Below are 24,636 nucleotides of genomic sequence, written 5' to 3'. Positions count from 1 at the left end.
ATTCACTAAATTCATTCATGGCAGAACAACAGTTGACCTGGCATTTCATCTATCGAAAGCTTATTGATAGGAAACATTACCTCTGTTTTTCTCTCTCCATAAACACCAGAGATTCTGCAGATGCTGTAAACCCAGAGTAACACACACAAAATGCTGGAGGAACTCAAAAGGTCAGGCAGCATCTATGGAGAGGAATAAAGAGCCGATGTTTCGGGCTGGGACCCTTCTGATAAATGATAATAATGCCAATTGACCTCAATTTGAACGCCGACTCTTTATTCCTCTCCATAGATGCTGCCTTCTCTCCCTACAGATGCTACCTGAGTATTTTCAGATTTTCTTGCTTCAGGTTCTGTATGACTGAAAGATCATAACCATACGGTGCAGAAACAGGTTCTTTGGCACACCAGCAGGTTCTTTGTTGACCACCTTGTCTGATCGTACTAATCTCATTTACCATCATTTGATCCATAGTCTACCTAGCCCTGGCATGTCTTCTTGTTCAAATGCTCCTTAAATTATGTGAGAGTACCAGTCTTCATCTCCCACACAAGCATGCATTCCAAATTGTAATCTCTAGACAGAGAATAATTTGTCATTTGATCCTCTCTAAACCCTTTTCTCCTCACTTTAAACGTATACCCTCTGTTCTTAGACATGATGCCATGGGGAAAGGTTTCGTATGATCTACCCTATCTATGCCCATTATAATTTTCTACATTCTGTCAATGAGCCTTCAGCTTCCTATGCTCCAAGAACAAATAAACCAGCCTATTCAGTACCACCTTCTAATTGAAACATTCAATCCCAGGCAACCTCTCCTCTGCATCCTCTCCAATGCAATCACAATTTTTATACAGTGTGGTGACCGGGGATGCACACAATATTGCAGCTTTGGCCTAACCATGTGTTATAAAGTTGTTCCAATACCTCCCTGCTCCAATATCCTTTCCCTGGCATATGTAAGGCACCATCCCAAGTGCCTTCTTCAACCCTCCAATCTACCTGTATGTCACCTTCCTCCTCAATACACTCTAGGACTCTGCCGTTCATTGAATATATCCTTCCGTTATCAGATCCCCTAAAATTCATCACCTCCCATTTCCCAGGATTAAATTCTATTGGTTGCTTCTTGTCCAGTTTACCAGCTGATAACTACAGTATCATTCTGCAGCCTGAGTACCTTCCTCACTATGAACAACACCAACAATTGTTGTGTTATCTGCAAATTTATCAATCCAGTATTCACACCAAGTTATCCGTTATAAACCATAAGAGTCTCTTCAACCATCCCTTTGGTTCACTGCACATAATAGGCTTCCAATAACTACCAGTATGACTGAGCACTTTGATAAATATCAAATTCTTTTTATTCTTATGCTGTTAATGATCCCTATACATTCACTTCAAAATCCCTTTGATCCCCCAAAGTTCCCAATTTCTTTTGAATCCAGTGCAAATCTCTTAACATATACCACACTGAACTCCTACAGCATTCTACTCCTGGCCATTTAATCTCCACTACCTCCCCCATCCCACCACCGCTCCCATTTACACTATTTACTCTGCATACTAATTTACCGGCAATAAGAAACTTAGATATATGGATCTTTATTCTTTGTCTGGGTCATTGACAAATTATGACACCTATTGCAGATCCCTGTGTAATGCTCAGGGCTATCAGCTTGTGTTTATCTAGGGGAAACCTCGACCGCCCGCCAAACCGTGTGTCACGTTTGCATAGTTGCTGTGTAATGCCACCTGGTACAAACTCATACATCAAATATCAGACAGCACACAATTTACAGATTATACCTTATAAATCTTACTGGAACTACATAATTAATAGAGATACAATATAAAATGAAAGTAAAAGGCGCCAAACTTATCAGAGTTCAACCACTTCGTGCACAACCATTGGAGCTCAATTAACGGGGTCTTCTTTCCACCATGCGCTCTCCTCCGACCCCCTTGACCTGCCGCCTGGGACCAACCACGGTGGTCGACCAGAGCGCGTCCAGCACGTCCTTCCTCTTCGGTTCTCCTCCCGAAAAACCCGCGCACTCACCCAGGTTCCCACACATGCAGATAGAATAACATGGACACTCATTGGTTCGTTCTTCCCCTTATCAATAGTATAACCCAAACAAGCAGGGAGAGAGAGAGAACTCCTTACATCTCAGTTATTATTACAGAAAAGCCATTTATTATAACATACAAAGAAGCCATTTTAGACACCTCAGCAGCCAGTGTAACCAAGACCCAGTTACACCTGTAAATATAAATGTCTATATCCTGCCAATCACAGATTAAATTGTTAACACTGCCTCCTCTCTCCTGCACCATGCTATATAGTTACATCCAAGTCATTTTTATTTTTTTGCTAATAACCTCTTATGCAGAATACTAACAAATATCTTTTGGAAGCCCATACACTGTAGATAAGATCCATAGATATAAAGCCTGTCCAAGTGCTTAGTCATTCTGGGTGCATTTGAGTCTAAGAGAATCTTACCAAGAAAAAGGTATAATTCCCCTGCAGTGTGGTTATAAAAGACTGATACAGAAATAAAGCATGTAAGCACAAAGCTGATTTTACAGACAGTCCACATAATCATTCTCTTCTCAAGCTGACTAACTAAAATGAAAGTAGGAAGTTGTAGCTAAAAACCAACCCACCAACAAAAGCGACTAACATAACTAACCATGATAAATACCAATGAATATAAATTAAATATAAATAATTTGACAATGAATAATGACTCATATAGAATGGAATGAAATTCATCTTCAGTCACGTGCTAAACAGATGCAATAGCTTTGGGCACCTGTTCTACTGCTCTCCTGCTACTAGGACACTTAATTAGCAATAACAAAGCAAAAATAAATTTCTGTCGCAATGTTTCTGCAAATGTATAAATGTAATGCTTTATTTTTGTTTTAACAAGGTGATGTGTTTCTAAAGGTATTGAGAAATGTGTAGGAAAAAGAAAATTATAAACTACTCAAAATTATTGGTTGTTCAGTCATTCTGCCTTCCCTAAGGTTCTCTATCATTTGTACACTGACATTGAGGGAAAAGAAATTGTACAATGTCACTACAATGACTTTTCTTCCATTTTTCTTTGCAAAATTGCAAATTATATCCCTGATTTATATACTTCACATAAGTTTTATTGTCATTCTTAGCTTCAAACTGAGCATGCTTTCAATTTTATGCGAATTACTTCAATCGATGTTCACTCAACTAATGTTTTGTTTGCATAGTGTTTCTATTTCTTATATATGCGCGACAAAGAAAATAATGAGTAAAAATATTTTTGAGAGTTTGGTTAGGAGCTGTGCACTACACTTTAATTGCATGCAAACAACATTTTTAAATAATTCATTTTATTATAAGAACATTTGTCTCCAGTACTAACATCTTACAATGTTTTACAATAACACAAAGATCCTGCTATCAAAAATATCAAAAACAACTTGCACTTAGGTCTTAATATAGTGAACTCCCCCACATCACAGAACGATCAGCCAGAATTTGATACTTCGAGATAAAGTGATAATAGCTCCAAGAAGTAAGAGCTTGTTCAAAGGGATGGTTTTAATGAGCACCTTAAAGTGCTCTGAAAGTAAGGAAGGCTGTTACAAACTTTGGTACGGTGGGTCAGGCAGCTGAAGTTTGCTAAATTAATTGGTGATGGACACTAGGCCAGAACTAGAAAAATGAAGATTTCTCCTAAGTTTGCATTGCTAGTTCAAAAAAAGTAAAATTTAGGAAAGACAATGAAGTGATCTAAATGTGAAAATTTTAAACTTGAGCCAATTCTTGATGGTGAGCAATGGTTGATTAGTGAGCTGAAAGTTAATAAGCGAATGGCACAGTGTGAATAGGTTTATGGCCAGCTGAAATTTAGATTTGCTCAAGTTTCAGCAAGGCAATTGGTCAGTCAGAGAGCTTGGTGCTGGAAGCTCAGTTTGAAGCTAAGGAAGAAGTTTAATAGCTAGGAATCTGGATCCATTTGTTTTTCATGAACAAATTGTGCATAACTGATTTTACTTAATGTAAGTAGTGAGTAGTTGTGGGCCAAGAACTGATTGCTGTGGTACTCAACCAATTACTTCTTTAAAGCTTGAAAAGGGCACATTTATTCCAATCACATGGGACAGTCATTTCTCAATCCACTCTGACACACTTCCTTCAGTACTATAGACTTTAAATTTATGCACTTTCCCGCTAGGTAGGCTGTGCATGGAGGTTTCAGCCTTGTAGCTGCCCCACAGTTACTCCAGCCCTGAAACCCAGAGTACAAGCTGCTGTAGATAGAGATGTGCCCTGCATATGTGGGCTGAACTCATACACTTGATGTATGACATATGATACCTGATTGTGCTACAGTTCAGAAGCAGAATGATGCAAGTTTAAGCAATCAGCTTAGTGTGCAGTTTAGAATGCTTGATTCTAGTTACCTGTCTGGGTTCTGTGGGCACACGTGCATCTGTAGAAGGATCCGCTGGGTGAAGGTCTTAAAGCACTGTCCACACTTCCAGAGGTGCCAGTCACTGAATTCTCCACTTAAATGGCTGGTTGAGGTTGGACTCGCCAGTACCCGCTGGTTCTTCATGTTGATGTGGTTGGCCATGGAGTCATTCACCCCTGCTTTGTCAGACAGCACTTTGCTGCATGATGTCTCTGGGAACCTTAGGGAACGATAAACGCCCGTCGGTGGAAGTTTGCCAGTTTTGTTGAACGATTGTAATGTCTCATGCCTGGTCATTATGTCAGCAAGAGTTGATGGAACATTCACTATGGAAATAAAAACAAATCTTATTTAATAATTATAATTTAGTTACCAAAAGGCAATAAAATCTCAAACAATTAAACAGTTCTTTTGGACTAAATTTTATCCAAAACTAGTTTCATGTCTGTAAGTGGGTTTATGCAATTTCTTCTAAAAGAAAGCTATTAGAAAATTTGCTAGCCTAAAATTGTCTATCTGGATAAGTCAGAGAATGAATGTGCAGGTAGATTAGTCTGCTATGCCTGTCCTAATCTATGCATCACCAGGAAAATTGAAGTCAAGCAAAAAGAAGCGACACCCAACAGCAATATTTCATTTTGGCTCAGGTCCAAGAAAATAGAATGAGATTATAGATTGCCAAAATTCTGGTCATTGTTTTTTTGATTTAATGAACTGTATAACGATAGTAGCAATTGTACATTATTAGTGACTAGAGATATACTATTGATTCTATTTATCTTCCTTAGGTTAAAGTCACTTGTATTTGGAATTCTTTTTCTCTAAAGTAAGCAAGTTTAAATATTGAAATAAGTTTCTGAGTTAGGAATCGAAAGCATGGAATTAGATATTTTGAAGTATGATTACAAGTTATGGTATTTCTAAATAGATGGATTTGCTTCTTTAGTTTTATTGAATACAGTGACGTATTCCCTTAACTTCACCTCAAAATTTCACAATAGTTAGGAGTGAGGAGGGGCAATCCATTCCATCCATGCATCATGGTGATGTTTCTTAAAGAATTTGGACATTTTCACATGAATCCATGCAGTAAAATGCTGCTCGATCGGGGTTCCATTCCACCATGTGTGTGATTGTCGAGCACATACCTCATACAAGGTCTTTGGTGCTTAGTGGTAATCAGGGACAATGTTTTATTCATTAGTGCATATTAAGGTGTAAAAAATGTTGAGAGACCCACGCAAGCACTGAAATTAAGTTTGTGGATCTCTGACCAGAATGCTGGCTGCACGGCATTCTGACACTGACCTTGAGATGGTACAAGAAAGGCAGTCATCGGGACAAAGTTCTTACATTCCAGGGTTCCAGGAAACTACCGGAGACCAACATTAAATAGAAATGTATTGAGGTATCTAGAGAGATACACAAATATCTCAAGTGATGTCCCAGGGACATACTGGAAAAAATTTCATGAAAAGAAAACTATTAGCAGCTTCCATCTTTGGAGCTCTGTCCTCCTCATAAGATAGTTCTCAGTGGGACAGATCAGTTCAGCTCGACCTCTATATCCACAAGTGTTAAATCTGGCTAGGTGGGCTCACAGGGCAGAGCCCAGGCATTGGCCTGAGTACCACTAAAAAAATCGTGTCTTAAACAAATGAATTTTTATTTATGATTATTTTATTTTCCTCAGGCTTGCATAGGGTCTCATGGTGAAAGGAGTCTCTCTGCAGGGCACGCGTGTTCAGTCTGCAGGAGTGACCCTGAGCTTCTGGCTGTCTCCATTTTAATTTTCTCATTCCCGCACTGACCTATCTGTCTCTGACCCCTGTCACATGAGGTTGAGCAAGCTTGAGCTACAATACCTCATCGTCCATCCAGATACGTTGCTGCCTTCTGGACTCAAAATCAAATGTGCCAACTTTCTTTGAACTTCTTGTTCCTTTATGTCTTTCCATCTGTATCAGACTGCCCATTTTTTTCTAGTGATCCGGAAATATTCGGCTTCTTACTACCGCATATACAATATTCTGGATCTGCTTCTAACTACCACATTATACTATTTGGTCTCACCCTCTCAGAAATATTCCCTTTATCCTATCCTGCACCACCTTCTACAAATCTGAAAAATAACTTGACATCTCTCTTTCCCAATTTTGATGAAGATTCCAGCACATGAACATCGACCATCTCTCTTTCCACAGATCCTGCCTAAATTGCCAAGTGTTTCCAGCAGTTTCTATTTTTTATTTCTTTTAGGAATTTATTGAGCAATTTACTGACCATTTAAAGTTGACCTCTACAGCCATTACTCACACCTGGGAAGTCTTTGGCTGTCAGTTGTTACCATGGTTACTTATGCTTACCTTCATTTTTGGGCTGACAGCATCTGCTCAGAATGAAAACTCCTTTCATCACTTGTATTAAATAAAATTAAATAATAAGTTACAGTTTCTCTCAAAAAGGTTCCTGCCTCTGACACCTGAGGATCTCAGGGTAACCAGATGCTTGGCTTGTAATGCGTGTAAGGAGGTGGGCAGACAGGCAGTAGGTGTAGGCATGTAACAGAAGGGAAAGTCCATTAAATTTATCTGATGAAGACGTTTGTGGTGCTGGATCATTTTAATGACGAATGCAGTGTCCGAATCATTCATTTAAATTACACAATGAGTTTCAATATTTATGAGGTTGCAAGGTTATGATATCACCATACATTATTTTTTCCAGCTCCCAAAGTTCTTGTTTCCAAAACAGAAGTCTGCCTTAGAAAGCAGAAAGGGTAGAAACCAGGCAAGTGGCTTGTCACAATTGATTCCATTCCTATTCTCTGGTCTTAATATCATGGCGGAGTTTGTTTAGAAATGCTGGAGGTGGTTTAGACTGGTTGTCAAAGTGCAAATTTGGAACAGCTTACCAGCCAAGAAAATGGTGTTTGCCTTATTATGGTTAACAATCGAATACGGTCCACCTGTTTGCCACCTATAGCTTATGAGTGCTTGTCTGAATGCATCCCATCTGTAATTCTCTCCCTTATTCCTCTCCCCTATCCTCCAAGTGTCAGTGACCTGTGAGCTGATTGAGAGCATCCATAATGTATAAGCAGATTGGCCAGACTTGAGATTCATGCACAAAAAGCACTTTGGGGTTGATTGATATCAATATAAATTTGTGATAATCATCTACATCTTTCCCCACAGTTTTTTTGTGAAATAGTAATTGAGTTAGCATGCATAACTCATGAAAGTTTTTGCCTTGGAATGATTAAATGGGAATACTTTGAAGAAATATTTTTCAGAGGGTAGGTGTCCTTTGGCTGGCTTGATCAGCACATGGAGGTCAGTTATGTAATCTTTCCCATGCACTAATCAGATCAGCACTTACCAGATGGAGAGATGAGAGGGCCAGAGACAGGTTGACAAGAAACATGAATTGTAATTGTTATTGGAAGAGCCAAATAACGGTGGGGTGGGGTTGGATTGTGTGTAGAAAGGTCAGGGTTTAAATGCCAACAACAGGAATTCTGCAGATGCTGGAAATTCAAGCAACACACATCAAAGTTGCTGGTGAACGCAGCAGGCCAGTAGACGTTTCAAGCCGAGACCCTTCGTCAGGACTAACAGTTAGTCCTGACAAAGGGTCTCAGCCTGAAACATCGACTGTATCTCCTCCTAGAGATGCTGCCTGGCCTGCTGGGTTCACCAGCAACTTTGATGTGTGTTGTGAGGGTTTAAATGCCCAACATTTTGTAAAAACACACCTCTCCACTACTCTTTTATCCTTTTAACATTTTTTGACTTTTAGGTTTAATAAATAATAATAGTTAAGTCTTCATGGACATTTTCAATCTGTCCCTGGCACTGGCAGTTGTCCCCACAAGCTTCAAGATCACCACCATTGTGCCAGTGCCAAAGCATTCCACTGCCACGAGCCTGAATGACTTCTGCCCATTTGCACTCACCCCCATCATTGCAAAGTGCTTTGAGAGTCTGGTTCTTTTTTTCGTAATTTATTTTTTATTGAATTTCATCATCAAACAAACATTTCCATAAGATGTATTTCAGATACTGTACATATATATCATATAATCATATTTGTCACAAATCTCCACATAATATTTATCTGAGGTATACATTTATAGAAAGGAGAGGAAAGAAAGAACAATCAAAATCACATCTGAAATCCTGTCTGCCCACTACCCTGGACCCCCATCAATTGGCCTATCGCACCAACAGGTCTACAGAGGACGCCATCTCCACGGCACTTCACTCTGCCCTGACCCACCTGGACAGCCCCAACTCTTACGTCAGAATGCTGTTCATTGACTTTAGTTCGGCATTCAATACTGTGATCCCCTCCAAGCTGATCGCCAAACTTCGCCAGCTTGGTATCAGCTCATCCCTCTGCAATTGGACCTTGGACTTTCTAACTAACAGACCCCAATCTGTTAAGTTAGACAACCTCTCCTCCTCCATTCTCACCCTGAATACAGGCGTGCCTCAAGGCTGTGTGCTGAGCCCTCTTCTGTACTCCCTTTTCACCTATGACTGCGTTCCTGTACATGGTTCTAACTCCATAATCAAGTTCGCAGACAACACCGCGGTGGTTCGCCTGATCAGAGGGGATGACGAGATGGCCTACAGGGACGAGGTCCAGCAACTGGCTGTGTGGTGTGCCAATAACAACCTGGCCCTTAACACCCAGAAGACCAAGGAGATTATTGTGGACTTCAGGCATGCTAGGAGCCACATTCATGTCCCCATCTACATCAACGGAGCTGTAGTGGAGCATGTATCAAGCTTCAATTTCCTTGGTGTCCACATTTCCGATGATCTCACCTGGTCCCTGAACTCCTCCATCCTGATCAAAAAGTTGCAACAGTGTCTTTATTTCCTGCAGAGCATCAAGAAAGCTCACGTCTGTCCCAGGATACTGATGGACTTTTACCACTGTACCATTGAGAGCATACTCACCAACTGCATCTCAGTGTGGTATGGCAATTGTCCCATATTGGACTGCAAAGCACTCCAGCGTGTGCGGAAAACTGCCCAGCAGATTATCGGCACCCGATTGCCCACCATTGAGAACATCTACCATAAACGCTGCCTGGGCAGGGCGAAAAGCATTATCAAGGATGCATCTCACCCTAACCATGAACTTTTTACTCTCCTCCCATCCAGTAGCTGCTACAGGAGCCTCCGCTCCCGCACCAGCAGGCTCAGGAAGAGCTTGTTCCCTGAGGCTGTGAGCCTGCTGAACCTCACATCACAGCGCTAAGCAGTATTGCACCCATATTGGACTGTCTCAGTACTTTTATATTTGTATGCTGTAGCATTTACTTTTTATTTGCAGTTATTTTGTAAATAATACTGTTCTTTTGCACTTCTGGTCAGATGCTAAATGCATTTCATTGGCTTTGTACCTGTACTCAACACAATGACAATAAGGTTGAATCTAATCTAAAAGATGAAAGCCTCATTCTCATGAAGGAACGAAGAAGACATGGCTACCGCACCTCTTTATTTCTTCATGAGGCTGGGGCTTTCAAATGCTGTATGTCATTAGCACCAGTTCTGTTCTGTTAGAATACCCCTTTAAAAGGGTTCAAACAGCAAACAAACTTAACTATTAATTATTTATTGAGCCTAGAAGTCAAAAATTCTGAAAGATTAAAAGGTAAGTGGAGAGGTGTGCTTTTACAATTGCAAGTGCCATTGACAACAAGTGATCTCTTTGGAAAAGTTGGTTGTAAGATTATGAGGCACATATCCAAACATTATTATATGATGTTAAGAGTCATAATCTGATGAAGTGCAGAAGGAAAGGCATTTTTTTCTTGGAAAAGATAATGAAGGGTTATGCTTTATTTTAGTAGTGAAGCCAAATCAGGCACTGAAAATGATCAGCCTGAAAAAAAAAGAGTAAGTTGTGCCAGTAAGATTCTAATCAACAGATTTGTACCATGTGGCTGAAGCTCACTCCTCATGGAAAATGATGAAGTAAGATCCAGCTGGGGGGAGAAATACATAACAGCCAAATGGCTGTCATAGAATAGTAACAATGCATCACGATACCAAACGGTCGAGTGTCAGCGTGGTGGTGAGACCACTTGGTGTCCCTGGACAACTGGTAGTATTGTTTTTAATATAGCTTTATTATAGATACACCAGTGCTGGACATTGAGTTGCTAGATAGAAGAATTATGAATAATATAATACACAAAGCTGGAAGCTTCAAAAGAATTGCACCAGAAAGAAGTCAGAGTAGGAGATTCACAACTTAGCTCCCACCTAGCTAACTGTTAGAGGTGGCATAACTGGAACTGAGGGTTCCAAATGCAATTTTAAATAGTAGTGACAATCTCTCCATGAAATCTGTACAAGCCAAGTTTTACCAACGGCCCTTGTCCTGTATTAGTGGTTTGGCTGTTAATCCCATACTTGTGTAACTTAAATTACACAAATATAGTTTTAACATCCAAACCACTAGAAGAATTCATGATCATTAATGTCAAAATTTTCTGTTTGGGTGGATGCTGAAGAGCTTGTTTGACTCCGATACTCAAAACTCAATCCCTATTCCCCATTCATCAATACACCAACACTAATGGTCATTGACCATCACAATATCTGCTTCTCCACACTCCAGACCAAAAATGACCAAAGGATAAAGCAAATTATGAAGTAAACCATGGCATTTTGTAGACAAATGAAAATCAATGTGCACTATTTTAGAGCTTGTTTGCCATTACTTTCACTTGAATTGCAGTATGATTGGTAAAGTCTGCTCAGTGTCTGTGGATAAGATGGAGCAGTTCTAGATCTGAAAGAGAAGTCCTCTATTTCAGCATGGTTGGAACTAGAGTGGGATTATATTTGCCACACTATTGTCTACCCGCATTGCACTTTCTCTGTAGCTGTCGCATTTATTCTGCACCCTCATTATCTTTCCTTGTACTTTCCTCAGTGCACTGTGAATTGTTTGATCTATATGAACAGCATGCACAACAGGCTTTTCAGTTTACCTCTGTACAAGTGACGATAATAAACCAATTCCAATTCAAATTCTGGCATACACCATAATATAGTAATTTTTTGGATGATGTGTCTTTGCATTCCAGAGATAGACTTGAAGCTTTTTGTATACTGTTGCCCTTACTACTATGACGAAGAATACAATACCATACCCTTGGCAAGGCCAACCCAGAGTGCAATTTTGATCTCCTTTTATAAAACAGATGTACATGCTAGGGGAGGATTGAAGCAAAGATTCACCAGATTGGTTTGTGGTTGGTTTATCATACAAGGGAAGGTTGTGGGCATGCTATATTTGGCACTGGAGTGTGTGGTGACACTTGCAACCTGCCCCCAGCAGACCTTTAGTTGTGTTGGTTGTTAACATAAATAGTGCACTTCATTGCATTTTTGATGTACGTGTGATAAATAAACTTTCATCTTGAATAGGTAGGCTTCTATTGACGATAGAGCTTTGAAAAATGAGATGTGACCTCTGTCAAACATAAACTCAGTGGCCAATTTATTAGGTACACCTGTAAATGAGCTCATTGATGCAAATATCTCATTAGCCAATCATGTGGCAGCAAATCAATGCATAAAAGCATGCAGGGATGATCAAGAGGATCAGTTTTTGTACAGACCAAACATCAGAAATGTGATCTAAGTGACTTTTACCATGGAATGATTGTTGGTGCCAGATGGGGTGGTTTGAGTATCTCAGAAACTGCTGATCTCCTGGAGTTCTCATGCACAACAATTCCTAGAGTTTACACAGAATGGTGCTAAAAACAAAAAAAAAACCAGTGAGTGGCAGTTCTATGAGTAAAATATCTTGTTAATGAGAGAAGTAAGAGGAAAATACTAAAACGTTTCAAGCTGGCAGGAAGGTAACAGTAATTCAAATAACTGTGTGTAACAGTGGTGTCCAGAAGAGCATCTCTGAATGCACAAGGAAGTACCTAATAAAATGAAGGATAGATGAAGTGAAGACATTTCCCCTGGCTAAGAGGCCTTACCATTGGGTAAGTATCTCATAATAAGGGGCATCTAAGAGACTGAGATCATTCTGGATATGAAGGGATATGGTGATAGGCAAATTGAATAGGGCTGGATATAGAAAATTATCTTGTCAAAAGGAAGAACTTGCATGACGGGTCCAACAGCCACCTCCCATTCCTACTTCTAATGTTGTTATGTTAAGTTGTTAATTACTATACTAGCAACCTGTGCTTACGTGGCTTCAGTCTGAGTCTGTCCATCAGCCAGTTGGACTTCTCTCCTTTTCTGCAATTCCCCTCCAGCCTACTGACTTTCCTGGTGTCTTCGCTCTCTGGTGCCAAGTTTCTCACCAAGTGCTGATACTATCTGCATTCATACTCTCTCCTTCAGTGTCTGTGAGAGTGTAGTTATAAGTGTGAAATCATCTCAGGGTACGCCTTCTTCACTGGCTTCCCCTTGTTTTATCACTGGCTGGCCAAAATCCATTTCTGTGAAGTACCCAGGCAAGGAAGAGTGCTGGCCAGAAGTTGAACTCTGCCAGACGAAGAGGCAGCACAAAGTTGACACTGTCAACTTCAATATCATGAACTACGACAAATTGCACTTCTTGCATTTAAATTCAACCTTAGTCAAAAGCATCCAAGACCATATTCCTTTCAAATTCATAAAATAAACATAATCAAATTGTTTTCTGTTCAGTTACACAAAAACAACCATGGATACGGAACTGATGATAGGACTGCACACAGTGAAAAATAAAAACAAAAAGGCAGTTAAACAGCACTCAAAATGGCCTGTGTCAATCTTTATCTCTTTTGAAAATAGTTACCATCAACAGTCTTAAACATGACTCAGGTCAGTTACAATGAATTGAAGCCAGGTATAATATTATCATAGATATTGTGAGACGTTATTGCATATGAAATCTGAGCCAGTTTCAGGTAACCAAATTTCATTGGGGTCAAAGGGTCATTGTATTCCCCGTTGCCATGACCCTATCATAACCCTGTACAGTGGGATCCCACAGTAAAAGAGAGCATTATTCACACTGAACATTTCATTGCACATAGTCCTCTAGTTTATAAACACATTCAGCTCACATAAAATCATTCCATCAGTCTTTTGATCTCTCATTGGACGTAAAACCTTCAGTCCAGAAACACACACAAAATGCTGGAGGAACTCAGCAGGTCAGGCAGCATCTATGGGAAAAAAAAGGGTCAACATTTCAGGCTTCATCAGGCCAGGTCTCAGTCTGTGACGTCAGTTCTTTTTTTCCTTTTCATAGATGCTGCTTGAGCTGCTGAGTTCCTCCAGCATTTTGGGTGTGTTACTCTGGATTTCAAGCATCCGCAATCTATTGTGTCCATTTCAGAAATGAATTTTTGATAGTGAATCGGGTATAACATTTTTAACTCTGGAATGAAAATATTAGTTTATATACAAATTGAATGCACACCATTCCTTTCTGCTATGAACCCAGAAGAACATCAGAGTAAAAAGCCTGGACATTAACAATTGCAAATAAGCCAGCCCTGTCTACACTAGTTCTTCTTCATCCATATCATCTAGGCCTTGGATTTGACATATTCAGTTATCAAGCTACTGAAAGAACAAAAAACTTGCTGGGTTTTGTTTTAGGCATAAATATTATCAAAGATTTAGGCCTATTTTGATCACAGCCCTGAATCTCTACCAACCCATGTTGGCTGGGTTGTCTTCATACCTCCTTGTGACACAGAAGGAGTTCATTTCAGTTCATAGGCTCATTGTTGACCCCTCCCCCACTATTTTTTCTGTTATATATTCTCCCCACATTTCCATTACCTCTCCCCTATTTTCCTTTCATCTACACACTTAGGGGTATGTTACAGTGGCCAATTGACATACAGTACTGACCTGCATGACTTTATAATTACATAACCTGGGAAAAACCCATACAATTCAGAAAAAACACATGAAGTAAAATGAGGATGGTGGGGCAGAATCACATGGAGGCCTCATGGCATTGTTTGTGGGCAATGAGCAGCAATCTCCTCCAAACCTCCACTGCCTCTGACTCATGCTTAGTAATGTCCGTCTCAGCATTTCTGCATTCACAATATCAACATCAAACAATCATAATAATTGCTCAAAACTCCCCTGTATCATTTCTGAAACCTGCACCACACATTTAGAAAATCCTGTCAGTCAGATGAGCTATCAGGATGTTTTATGAAAAATGGACTTGCTTCAAAGACAAAATTCTACATTGTTCTGACAAATCCAGATTTTTCAACAGATACCTCTCACCCACCTTCCACCCAATGCACATTATGCTCAATGTGTATTAAGTTTGGCCTGTATTTGTACCAGAAATTAAACAGAGGTTTTTACAATAATCCAATTCACCTGTGCAAATAATTAAACAACTGGCTAATTGCCATGTCAGCAATACCACTAAAATCAAAGGTGAGTTCAAATGTGCTGAAATAACATTAGTTTCAACCCTTAACATACATGACTAATGAATTTGTATGGCCAACATTTGTTTAGAGGAGCTTTGGTTAGTTGGAGCTCCAAAACATTATCCAAGCATGTAAACACTTGTATATTAAACTGTATCAAATGCCAGATTGATGAGAGCATTAAGTATAGAAAGACAGAAAAAAAATCCACTCTAAGTATGCAGAGCACCAGATTATGTAGTCATTCATCTGCTGATTTGATCCCAGTCGTTGCATTATGAGGTTGAAATCTTCATCTGATCTCTTCTCCTGACCACACATGACTGACAGCTGAAAGGACTACTTACCACAATTATTTTATGCCTCTATATAACACTTATCATACTGGCTTGTTACCAGATCAGCTTTTGTCAGAATTCTCATAAGTTTTTTTTCCCCCCTGGTTGCTCATAGCAAAAGCTCACAGGGGCTGGTGATGTAAGACCTGACTTCAAGCCTTCTGTGCTGCTGCCAGTCAAGGGTGTATTAGTGAGATTTCCTCTTGTAGCATTGTATAATTGGGAAAAATTAAAGAAAACACATATCATGAGCTGCCAGATGATGGAGGAAAATAATGTTGAGAAATGCTTTCGACAAGAGGTGCCTAGGATTGCTAGGGAATAATTCTACTCTTTTAATTCTCCATGATTAACAATGCTGCCCATTTCAACAGGATGTCTTCACTGAAATCTCAGGTGACTGGGATGCAGCAGAAAGTACAAGGCAACCAAATGGCTCAAGTTATGAGAAACTCACGCACATCACAACAACAGCATCTGGTATCTCTTCCCCACTCAGCAAGAGTCCCACGCAACATCCTTCCTCAGCCATTGATCATCAGTCTCTGCCTGGCCAAATTTCCAAAATATAGCCACCACCAAACATATACAAACGAAAATGAAGTTGTATCACATTGCATAGACAAGTCATTCAATAAGTTCATATCCAGCCAGTGGCAGTTTGTTTTGCCTAGCTTAATGCCATTAAATGGTCCTGGAGTCTGGTAAGAGGACAATCTTCAATGTTATTCAATATAAGCTATATGGCCCCAATTTTTGCAAAAATGGTCAGCATGAAGCACCCTACAGTGAAGATTGGCTAAAAGGCTCCTATCATGGTAACAGGAGCCTTGTAGCCAGTCTTCATTGCTGGGATCATATCTGGGACTAATCCTAAAAAAATTGCCTTAGTTTTCACTATTTCCGTTCTTTTTCCAAAGGATGTCTGGAGAAATGTCTTGGTCCATTGAAGTCACAGACATAGGAGTGGAAACAGGTGAATTGAATAATGAAGATGTTCAAAGTTCAATGTAGATTTATTATCAAACTATGTACTAACACCATATACTACCCTGAGATTCATATTTTTATATGCATTCACAGTAGAACAAAAAAAAACCAACAGAATCAATGCAAAACTACACACAAAGGCTGACAGACAACCAAAGTACAAAAGAGAACAAACAGCACAAATACAAAGGAAAACTAATGATGTTAAAAAATAGTTATACGGATAATACTGAATCAGTTCAGTATTGAGGTGAATGAAGTTATCCACGCTGGTTCAGGAGGTTGATGGTTGAAGGGTAATAACTGTTCCTGAACCTGGTGGTGTGGGACTTAAGGCACCCGTACCTTCTTCTGAATGGCAGTGGTGAGAGGACAGCATGGCCTGGATGGTGAGGGTCCTTGATGATGGATGCTGATTTCTTATGACAGAGCTCCAATAAAGATGTAGGTCAGATGAAGATGAAACATGATAGCTAGGCTTTATGTCACTAACTGTCAATGGATATTTTAGGGACTGATGTTAACAAGGATAGTGAAGCTATGAGAAGGAATGTCAAGTAGAGGGTTCCTCAAATGATACATTTAGTTGAGTGTCCACAAACTCTTTGTGTGACAGCTAATACTAAATGAGTTTCTCTCTTGCTAAGTATCATAGGGCAAGAACAAAGATCTAGGATGTTTTTCCCTCACCTTTTAGTGTTGTTCTACCGCCTGCATTCTCAAAGTCAAAGTTAAAGTACATCTATTATCAAAGCATGTATACAAAATACAACTCTGAGATTTGTTCTTATACAGTCAGCTACAAAACAAAAAAAAAATCACAGAACCTATTCAAGAAAACATCAAACACCCAAAGTGCGAAAAAGAACAAATTGCACAAACGGCAAAAAGAAAGCGAAGAACACATAGAACACCAAACCTCAAACCAGGAGTCTAGCTGCATTCTGTTTAGTTTGATTCAGCACTGCATCATTAGCCCATTGCTGGCCGCAGGGCCAATTTTTGCCAAAGCTTCCCAGGCCATATCGGTCGCCCCGATCAAACCTTTCAAAAACAGCAAAGATAAGAGTAACTAGAATCCAGAAACACATGAAACATGAACCTTAAGGTCCCCAAAATGAGTCCAGAGCCTTGCCAATCAATCCTTGCAACATGGATCCCAAGACTCCTGCACTTTCCTCCAGCAGCATCTAGTGAGAGGGAGAGGAAGACCCGTCAAGTACAGGCAGACAGCACTGAACACCTGCCCCCTCATCCGCTCTCATCCTTGTCGAATCAGAGAAAAGCAATGGATTCGATCAAGGGCTCACACCCTGTCTCTAGGCTTCCAGTCCTCCAGGATGAACTCCGAACCTCACTAAGCTTCCTTGGAGACAGCAAAGTGCCAGATCGCTCAATCAGCATAAAAAACACACCATTGAAATGTAAGTCACAGGTTCCAATCGCATGCAGCTTAGTGATAGAATCATATTTGAATGAAGAAAAAGAAGTAAAAGAAGTAGTAACTATTTGCAAGACATCATCATTGGTCACATTGTTCTCTGGTGCCATTCTGTGAGTGGATATAGTGTTACCAAGCAGAGCTACCCTTCTGTGTTCAATAGCTCCTGACCTTAAGTGGGAAAAATAGCACAAGGTCTTGGAGACCATTGAAAGGCCGTTGACCAGTAAAATGACAAGAGTATTGAATGCTGTACATCTGAAAGGGAAAACTAAGTTTGAACTTCATGGATCTTCAACCAAACTGATGGTTGCATCTCAATAAACCTCGTAACTTGGGCAGTAGATTACACACAAGTGTAAAAATACTCCACAGGGCTCTCTGAACCCGAAAGCGTTCTGCTAAGATTGCCTTGAGAGCATTCAATGCTTTGAGTGGAGAACTTCAATTCTGATGGAAGCTGGTTATTCATCAAAGAAGCAGTAACATCAGTGCTTGGACATCAGATCGTCGTCAGGTAAAGTATGTGAATGAAGTGCCCACCACCTCAAAGCTGAACAGGACTGATACAAGTTTTGAACAGTGTGCAAAGTCTAATACAAAGTTGCAGCTGTACTCTTCCATTTGCAGTGACATTGATTCAAAGTTTTCTGGCTGCTTTTTCAAATGAACCAAGTATTTCCTGGTGCACACAAAACAACTTTTGTGGACTGTTTCATTGAAACCTTTATCTGAGTCCTCTGTAACAGACATTGCATTCTAATGCTTGTGCTATCCTAACCCTGTGCCAGCTGAAGGTTACTCGTGTTTAGAGTCTCAGTGTGCAAAGATCGTGCCTCTTTGCTATCCTCTAAGATAAGCACATTATCTGATCTGGTAGCTGAGTGTAAAATTGTGTGACAGTATTCATCATCGCTATGTTCCTACTATCCCTTTACGGCCAGGCCAGTTTGCATATCTTGGGTATCTGCAAGAGAAAAGGTGCGTGGGTAATGGAGATGTAGATCAGTTTTGTCTGGTGTAGAAACAGAGACTGTAGTTAATTCTTAGCAAATCAGACAGCATCTATGGAGCAAAACACAGTTAACAATTCAAGTTGACACTTCATCCAAGCTAGGAAAAATTTGAAATCAAACATATTTTATATTGCAGAGAAGATGGGGAGGGGTTGGTGTGAGAGCAAAAGGATGCCTTTGATGCAGGAAGCCAAGAGAGACTAAATGACGCAAATGATGGTATTGCCAGTCGAGAGATGGCGGTGAAGTTCTGTTTACAGTAGTCTGTCTGGTAGAGAAAATAACAGAGGAACATGATTGAACACACAGAAAGAGGAAAAATGTTGCTGAAACTGAGAGAAACAAGCCAATGCAGGTGCTGAAAATCCAAAATAAAATAGACATTTCTGGAAGTACTCGGGAGATGAAGCAGCATCTGCAGAGAGAGAACACTGGAGTTAATTTTGTATTTGACAATCAGGGTTGGGCATGTGGCCAAGTGGTTAAGGCGTTCGTCTAGTGATCTGAAGGTCGCTAGTTCGAGCCTCAGCTGTGGCAGCGTGTTTGTGCCCTTGAGCAAGGCACTTAATCACACATTGCTCTAGTCTGTGCGAGGAGTGGTGCCCCACACAGACTTCCAATCTGCGCCTTGTAAGGCATGAAGATGCCCGACGCAGGCCTCTTATGGTCTGAGTCGACGTTCCCTCCCCCTGACAATCAGTTCTGGTGAAGGATCATCAACCTGTAATGTTAACTCTGTTTGTCTCTCTATTAATACTGACAGGCTTACTGAGTATTGCTGCATTATCTGTTTTATTTCAGATTTCCAGCTTCTGAAATTCACAGTTCTGGCATTGTCTTGTTTTTCTCACTTCTCTCTTTATATTCATCACCTTTTGTTACCAACTTATCTCACCCAATACCATCACCAACAATCTCACTTGGTCTCAACCCAATCACGGTCTTTCTTTTGTTCTCTGCATCCCTCCTTTTCAATTTTCCTCATTTTCATCTTTTCCCAGCTTTGATTAAATATAATTGACTCAAAACAGTAACTCTATTTTTCTCTCTCTACATATGCTACTTCACCCACCGCAGATTTCCCACTGTTTTTGTTTTTCTTTCCTTCTTCATTACAACTTCATCTGCTCCTTGACACTCATAATAACGATCAGTGCATACCATCTCTACTCTCACTGGAAGATTTCTGATTCCCACCAGCCCCTCCGCAACCCCCAGCCTGTGGCAGAAACTTGCTGGAGGCTGTGAATTGGTAGCAATGTAACTGTACTCCAATGTTCACATAAAATATGCACAAATTGGGATTACTCTTAAGCCTCTATCAAAATGATAATTTTAAATGTTTACTTAGTATTTAACATTAATGAATGTAATTTGTCATACTCAGTCTCTAAATGTTTATATAGTATTGAAGATCAGATGTTTTCTTCTTATCACAAGAATGAAAAGGATAGTTATTTCAAAACAAAGTGTGTTAATGTTTCCATCCTAACAATATCTCCAGTATTGATGTATATCTGTTGGGTATGGTTCCAGTGCTGTCTCATACAGATTATAACTTCAAACATAGAATTTGTATGTAATAATGTAAAGTTATTTATCTGGGATGATTTCATTACATTTGTGATTCATCTCATGTTACTTGTTATGGATTGGTTTGTTGATAAGCTAAAAAATGCTCTGCAGCAAAATCAGTATGAAGTCATAGTGGACAGATAATCTCACTGTTTCTTGGTTGCAGCTCAATTTTACACTAAAACTATAGGGCTGAGGAAAATGAAAGAAGCAGAAAGGTGATTTTATTAAAGCTCCAGTCAAAAACAAGTTACTGTTCTGAATTTGGCCGTGAATTGTCATTGAATGATAACATTTATAGCTCAAAGAAGTCATCATATCTGAACCATGAATATGACTTATCTACGCTAATCCAGTTTTTCTGGAAAAGATTTTAAAAAGCACTGAATCCATAGCCTCAAATAATAACCAAAAATGTACAATGGAATTATCCGCACAATCATAATTTCATGACAATAATCTCACATAGATTTAATTGTAACTTCTGTTTTTATTTTGACAGTAATAAAATTTCTGAAGCACCATTGCACATATTGTATATTCTTCAGACAGAGAGATAATTATTTAAAATGCATTCTTAGTAAATAAAGAAAATGTTTGCAATACTGTAATATTGTTAATGCAATTAATCCTGGTGGTTCATTTTCATTCAACGTAATATTACTGGTGATATATTAAATATGTGCATGCAAATCAATTATAACTCTTTACAAGACACAAGTTGAGTCAGTGCTTCAAGTGTAAGGATAAATAAATACTTTACTGGTGTCACCAGCATCTGTGCTAATGTCTCATGCATTTCTGTTAAAATGCAGTAATTTCTTTTTCAATGGCTTAATACCTGAGGAGTGTTGCAAATAAAAATGATTAACTTGAATGTTTGCAAATATCACAGAATACTTCCAACTTGACCCTAATTCTTAGCAATCTCATGAGCGTAAGTCCTTGGTTGATGATAATATGAAATGGTAAAAAGGCAGCATTAAACTACAACTAAACAGTTAGCATAACTGCTTTCATGTGATAGGAAATTCAACCATTTGCCCAGAAGTCAATCTGCTTAATAAAGTTCGTCTAACAAATAATCATCTTACAAACAATTGTTGCCCCACAACCAACTTGTTCTTTCTAGCCTGGCTAATTACTTTTCAGTTGGTGCAATACAGATTAATCATGCACATCAGGTCACTGGCTTATAACCAGGTCATTTATTGCTTTGATTTCTTTCTCCAATGCATAACTAGGAAAATCTGAAAAAAATAGTCATAATGGAGATCAGCAAATATTGAAGTGAAATTACTTGCACAGCCACAGAGCTACTTTATAACTTTGTTGTCACCATCACATTTTAAAATACATATTTTTTTAATCAAGAAAGTCAAATCAGAATGACATGCAGGTTTCAAGAAAGAGCAGCAAACACATCTATGATTCTGCAGCTTTAGCCCATTTGATGGAAGAGAAAATCTCATTTGGCAAAGACTGTCCAAGATTCACTAGTTAAACACAAGTATTCGCACAGAAAGATTGTTAGCAAATCAAATATGACTTTAAAGGCCATTCTGTCTTAAAATTAGTTTAAAAGCACTGAAAGAAATGCTTACAATTGTCATCTTGTGCAATGCACTGAAAAGGAATCCCAAAGAATGATGTATAGCTATCGTTGTACCAGACCAGAAGTTCCACTCCTCTCGGGATATCATCACATGCTCTGTAGAATATGCAGGACCTAAAACAGAAGATGAGAGGTATTGGCAAAATACAGGCACTGCTCCCTGCCTAGGTAGTTTATAAGTCCTGCACTATATTTTTTTGAATAGCATTTGATTTCCACGGCACAGAACATTGGTGCCCCTGTCAATATTAGAATGGGAGAATACAGCCTGTCAGCCAGATCATTTTGGATGTATTTGGCCACCTCCAAAATAGTGTGAGGTTGAAACAAAATCTCGTTCATGGAGGCTAAAAGTTAGATACCATATCAGCCAAGCATAAGAATCGTAAATTACCCACAAAAGCAGGTTGGTGAAACAGTTAAAAAGCTGTATAATTTTTTTTTCTCAAGAATGTATTACATAGAATGAAACATATGATGTATGTAGTTTTAAGGATGTTTATTTGTGATTAATTTAAAATACAGCTGGGGGGGGGGTGGTGAGTGTGTGGAATTCATTGCCACTGAGGGCTGTGGAAGCTATGTCACTGGGTATACAGCACTTACAGCGTAGTTTGATAGGCTCTTGATTAGTAAGGACATCAAAGGCTACAGGGAGAAGGCAGTAGAATGAGATTGGGAGGGATAATAAACCAGCCATGATCAAATGGCAGAGCAGAATCAATGAGCTGAATGGCCTAACTCTGCTCCTATCTCCTATGGTCTTATAGATTTATAGTAGTCAAACCCCTGACTGCTTTCCAGTTGTTTTAACTGTTTATACAGTAGATTCAGTCTAATTGCCAAGCAACAGAATTCTTCATAAGTGACTTTACTACACTGCTCTACCTAATAACAAAGCGAAACACTTAGTCTTACAAATTGTCACAAATACAGTAATCCCATTTTGAAAAAGCCTTAATACAGTCAAGAAAACGTTGCACTGGTTTTGTAGAAGACCTAAAGAAAGTGACATGCTGGATGTTTCATACAAATTTCATTTTGCATCTTACTAAATGCAATATCACCAGGACTACTCCAAAGGGAGTATCTGTCCCACTCAGAACAATAATATCTTCCCTCTCACTGTAAGCAGGTTTAAAAGAAGTGATTGCGCAGAATAATGAAACGTTGATTGTTTAAAATCCTGTTCTCTAAGAAGTCCTGATGGTGCAGTGTGATGATAAAACCTGATGGCTAGGCGCACCATTTAACATTAGGACTAATGCTGATTTCTCAAATAAAATAAAACAGGTAAGCTGTAAATCTAATACTATTGAAAAGGGGTTCTCACGTTTAACTGTCATTCATTCTTTGGGGCACTTCTCTGTTTTCGTGGCTGTTTGTGGAAAAAAGGCATTTCAGGATGTATATTGTATACATTTCTCTGACATTAAATTCGACCTTCAGACCTTGAAACTGCAGTGAAACATGACAATTTCCACTGGCAGAGAGAAATTAAAAGCTAAATGTTACCCCCTGCTGATTTGGCCCATTTCCTAGTGGTCTGCTGCAGAACAGTATTACAAAAGGATTCTTTTCTCATTGCAAATTTTGCCTGTTTGCACTTCATCCACTCCTTTGGAATATACAGTCCAAATGCATTGCCAGTGGAGATGCCTTTAAAAGCATTGTGATTTCAAAACCTTGTAGATTGTGAGTTAAAAGGACTCAAATGATAAAGTAATATAAATTTTGACTGGGGGTTGGTTTTACTGGTATGGTGGTGCGGTAGAGCTTATATCTGACGTTGCACTTTGAACTTAGCTCCATAGTTTCTCAGAAGTTCAAAGGTTCCTGAGGAAAAATGCTTTTTATCCCTGCCTCATTCAAAATGCTGATAGACATTTGGGATCTGCTCGTGGAACACAACCTAGCTTATGGGATCTCAAGAAAGCCTCTTGCATACAGAAAAGGAAGGTTGTTGAAGGCATTACAACATTGAAGCCCTGGCATTCAGTTCTGAGTTGGGTCTTGGGTGATATTTCTGTGCACTATTATATCCGTAAGTTTCCCACATGATTACTCCAGTCATCTGCTTCCTCGAATTCTGGATTGGATTAGTGGAATGGAAAATTAATGGGCAGAAATTACGCTGACCTCATTTGTGTGCCTGCTAAAGGTTTGTAGATTTCCTAGGCTTATCTTCCCATTACTAATATGTAGGATTTCTGAGGCTAATCATAACATCCTTACAGCCAGCACTCTGAGATCAGTAAGCTTAGCACAGATCACAAATCAAACATGGCACCTTCTGGGTCCATTTGGCACAGTTTCCTGTTGGAAAGTATACTGGAAAACTCTTTCAATTTGACAATCAGAGAGAAGTTTGAAAAAAAGAACAACTTTTAAGATGTGTGTTGTAGCCATATTTGGCTGAAAGAAGCGTGTAACACCCCTCTCGTCCAATTCACATCACAAAAATTTGCTCGTGCCAAAGCAGTTTATTCCTTGTTTAACTCCACTGGCAACAGAGAATCCATCAGCACATGTTCGTTAACAGTCAGATGTGCACTTGTCAATGTATTTTGTCATTGCCAAGTGGCTCTTGGCAACAGGATTGTAAAGATCAATATAAACAAACAGAGGAATCTTAAGTTTTCACTTGCAGCTGCGAAAATTCCATCTGTGTTATTTTTACTGAGCATTTTGCAATCCTGTTTGACTGAAGCACTGCTAGCTAAG

The 24,636-nt window shown here is 39.4% G+C and overlaps 1 protein-coding gene across 1 annotated transcript in view; it reads right to left on the bottom strand.

Moving 5' to 3' along the window:
- The window catches only part of prdm6 (PR domain containing 6), a 228,263-nt gene that overhangs the window by 43,301 nt on the left and 160,326 nt on the right, over nucleotides 1-24,636 (bottom strand). The window contains exons 4-5 of the mRNA XM_063069171.1: nucleotides 21,902-22,026; nucleotides 4,468-4,804 (exon numbers count right to left, since the gene is read on the bottom strand). Of these exons, the coding sequence (XP_062925241.1) occupies nucleotides 4,468-4,804; nucleotides 21,902-22,026 (462 nt within the window). The remainder of the gene's footprint in view (nucleotides 1-4,467; nucleotides 4,805-21,901; nucleotides 22,027-24,636) is intronic.

Source organism: Mobula hypostoma, chromosome 16 (genome assembly GCF_963921235.1).
Source record: "Mobula hypostoma chromosome 16, sMobHyp1.1, whole genome shotgun sequence".
Taxonomy (NCBI): domain Eukaryota; kingdom Metazoa; phylum Chordata; class Chondrichthyes; order Myliobatiformes; family Myliobatidae; genus Mobula; species Mobula hypostoma.
Note: the sequence above shows the minus strand (reverse complement) of the source record. Positions and strands in the feature narration are given on the sequence as shown.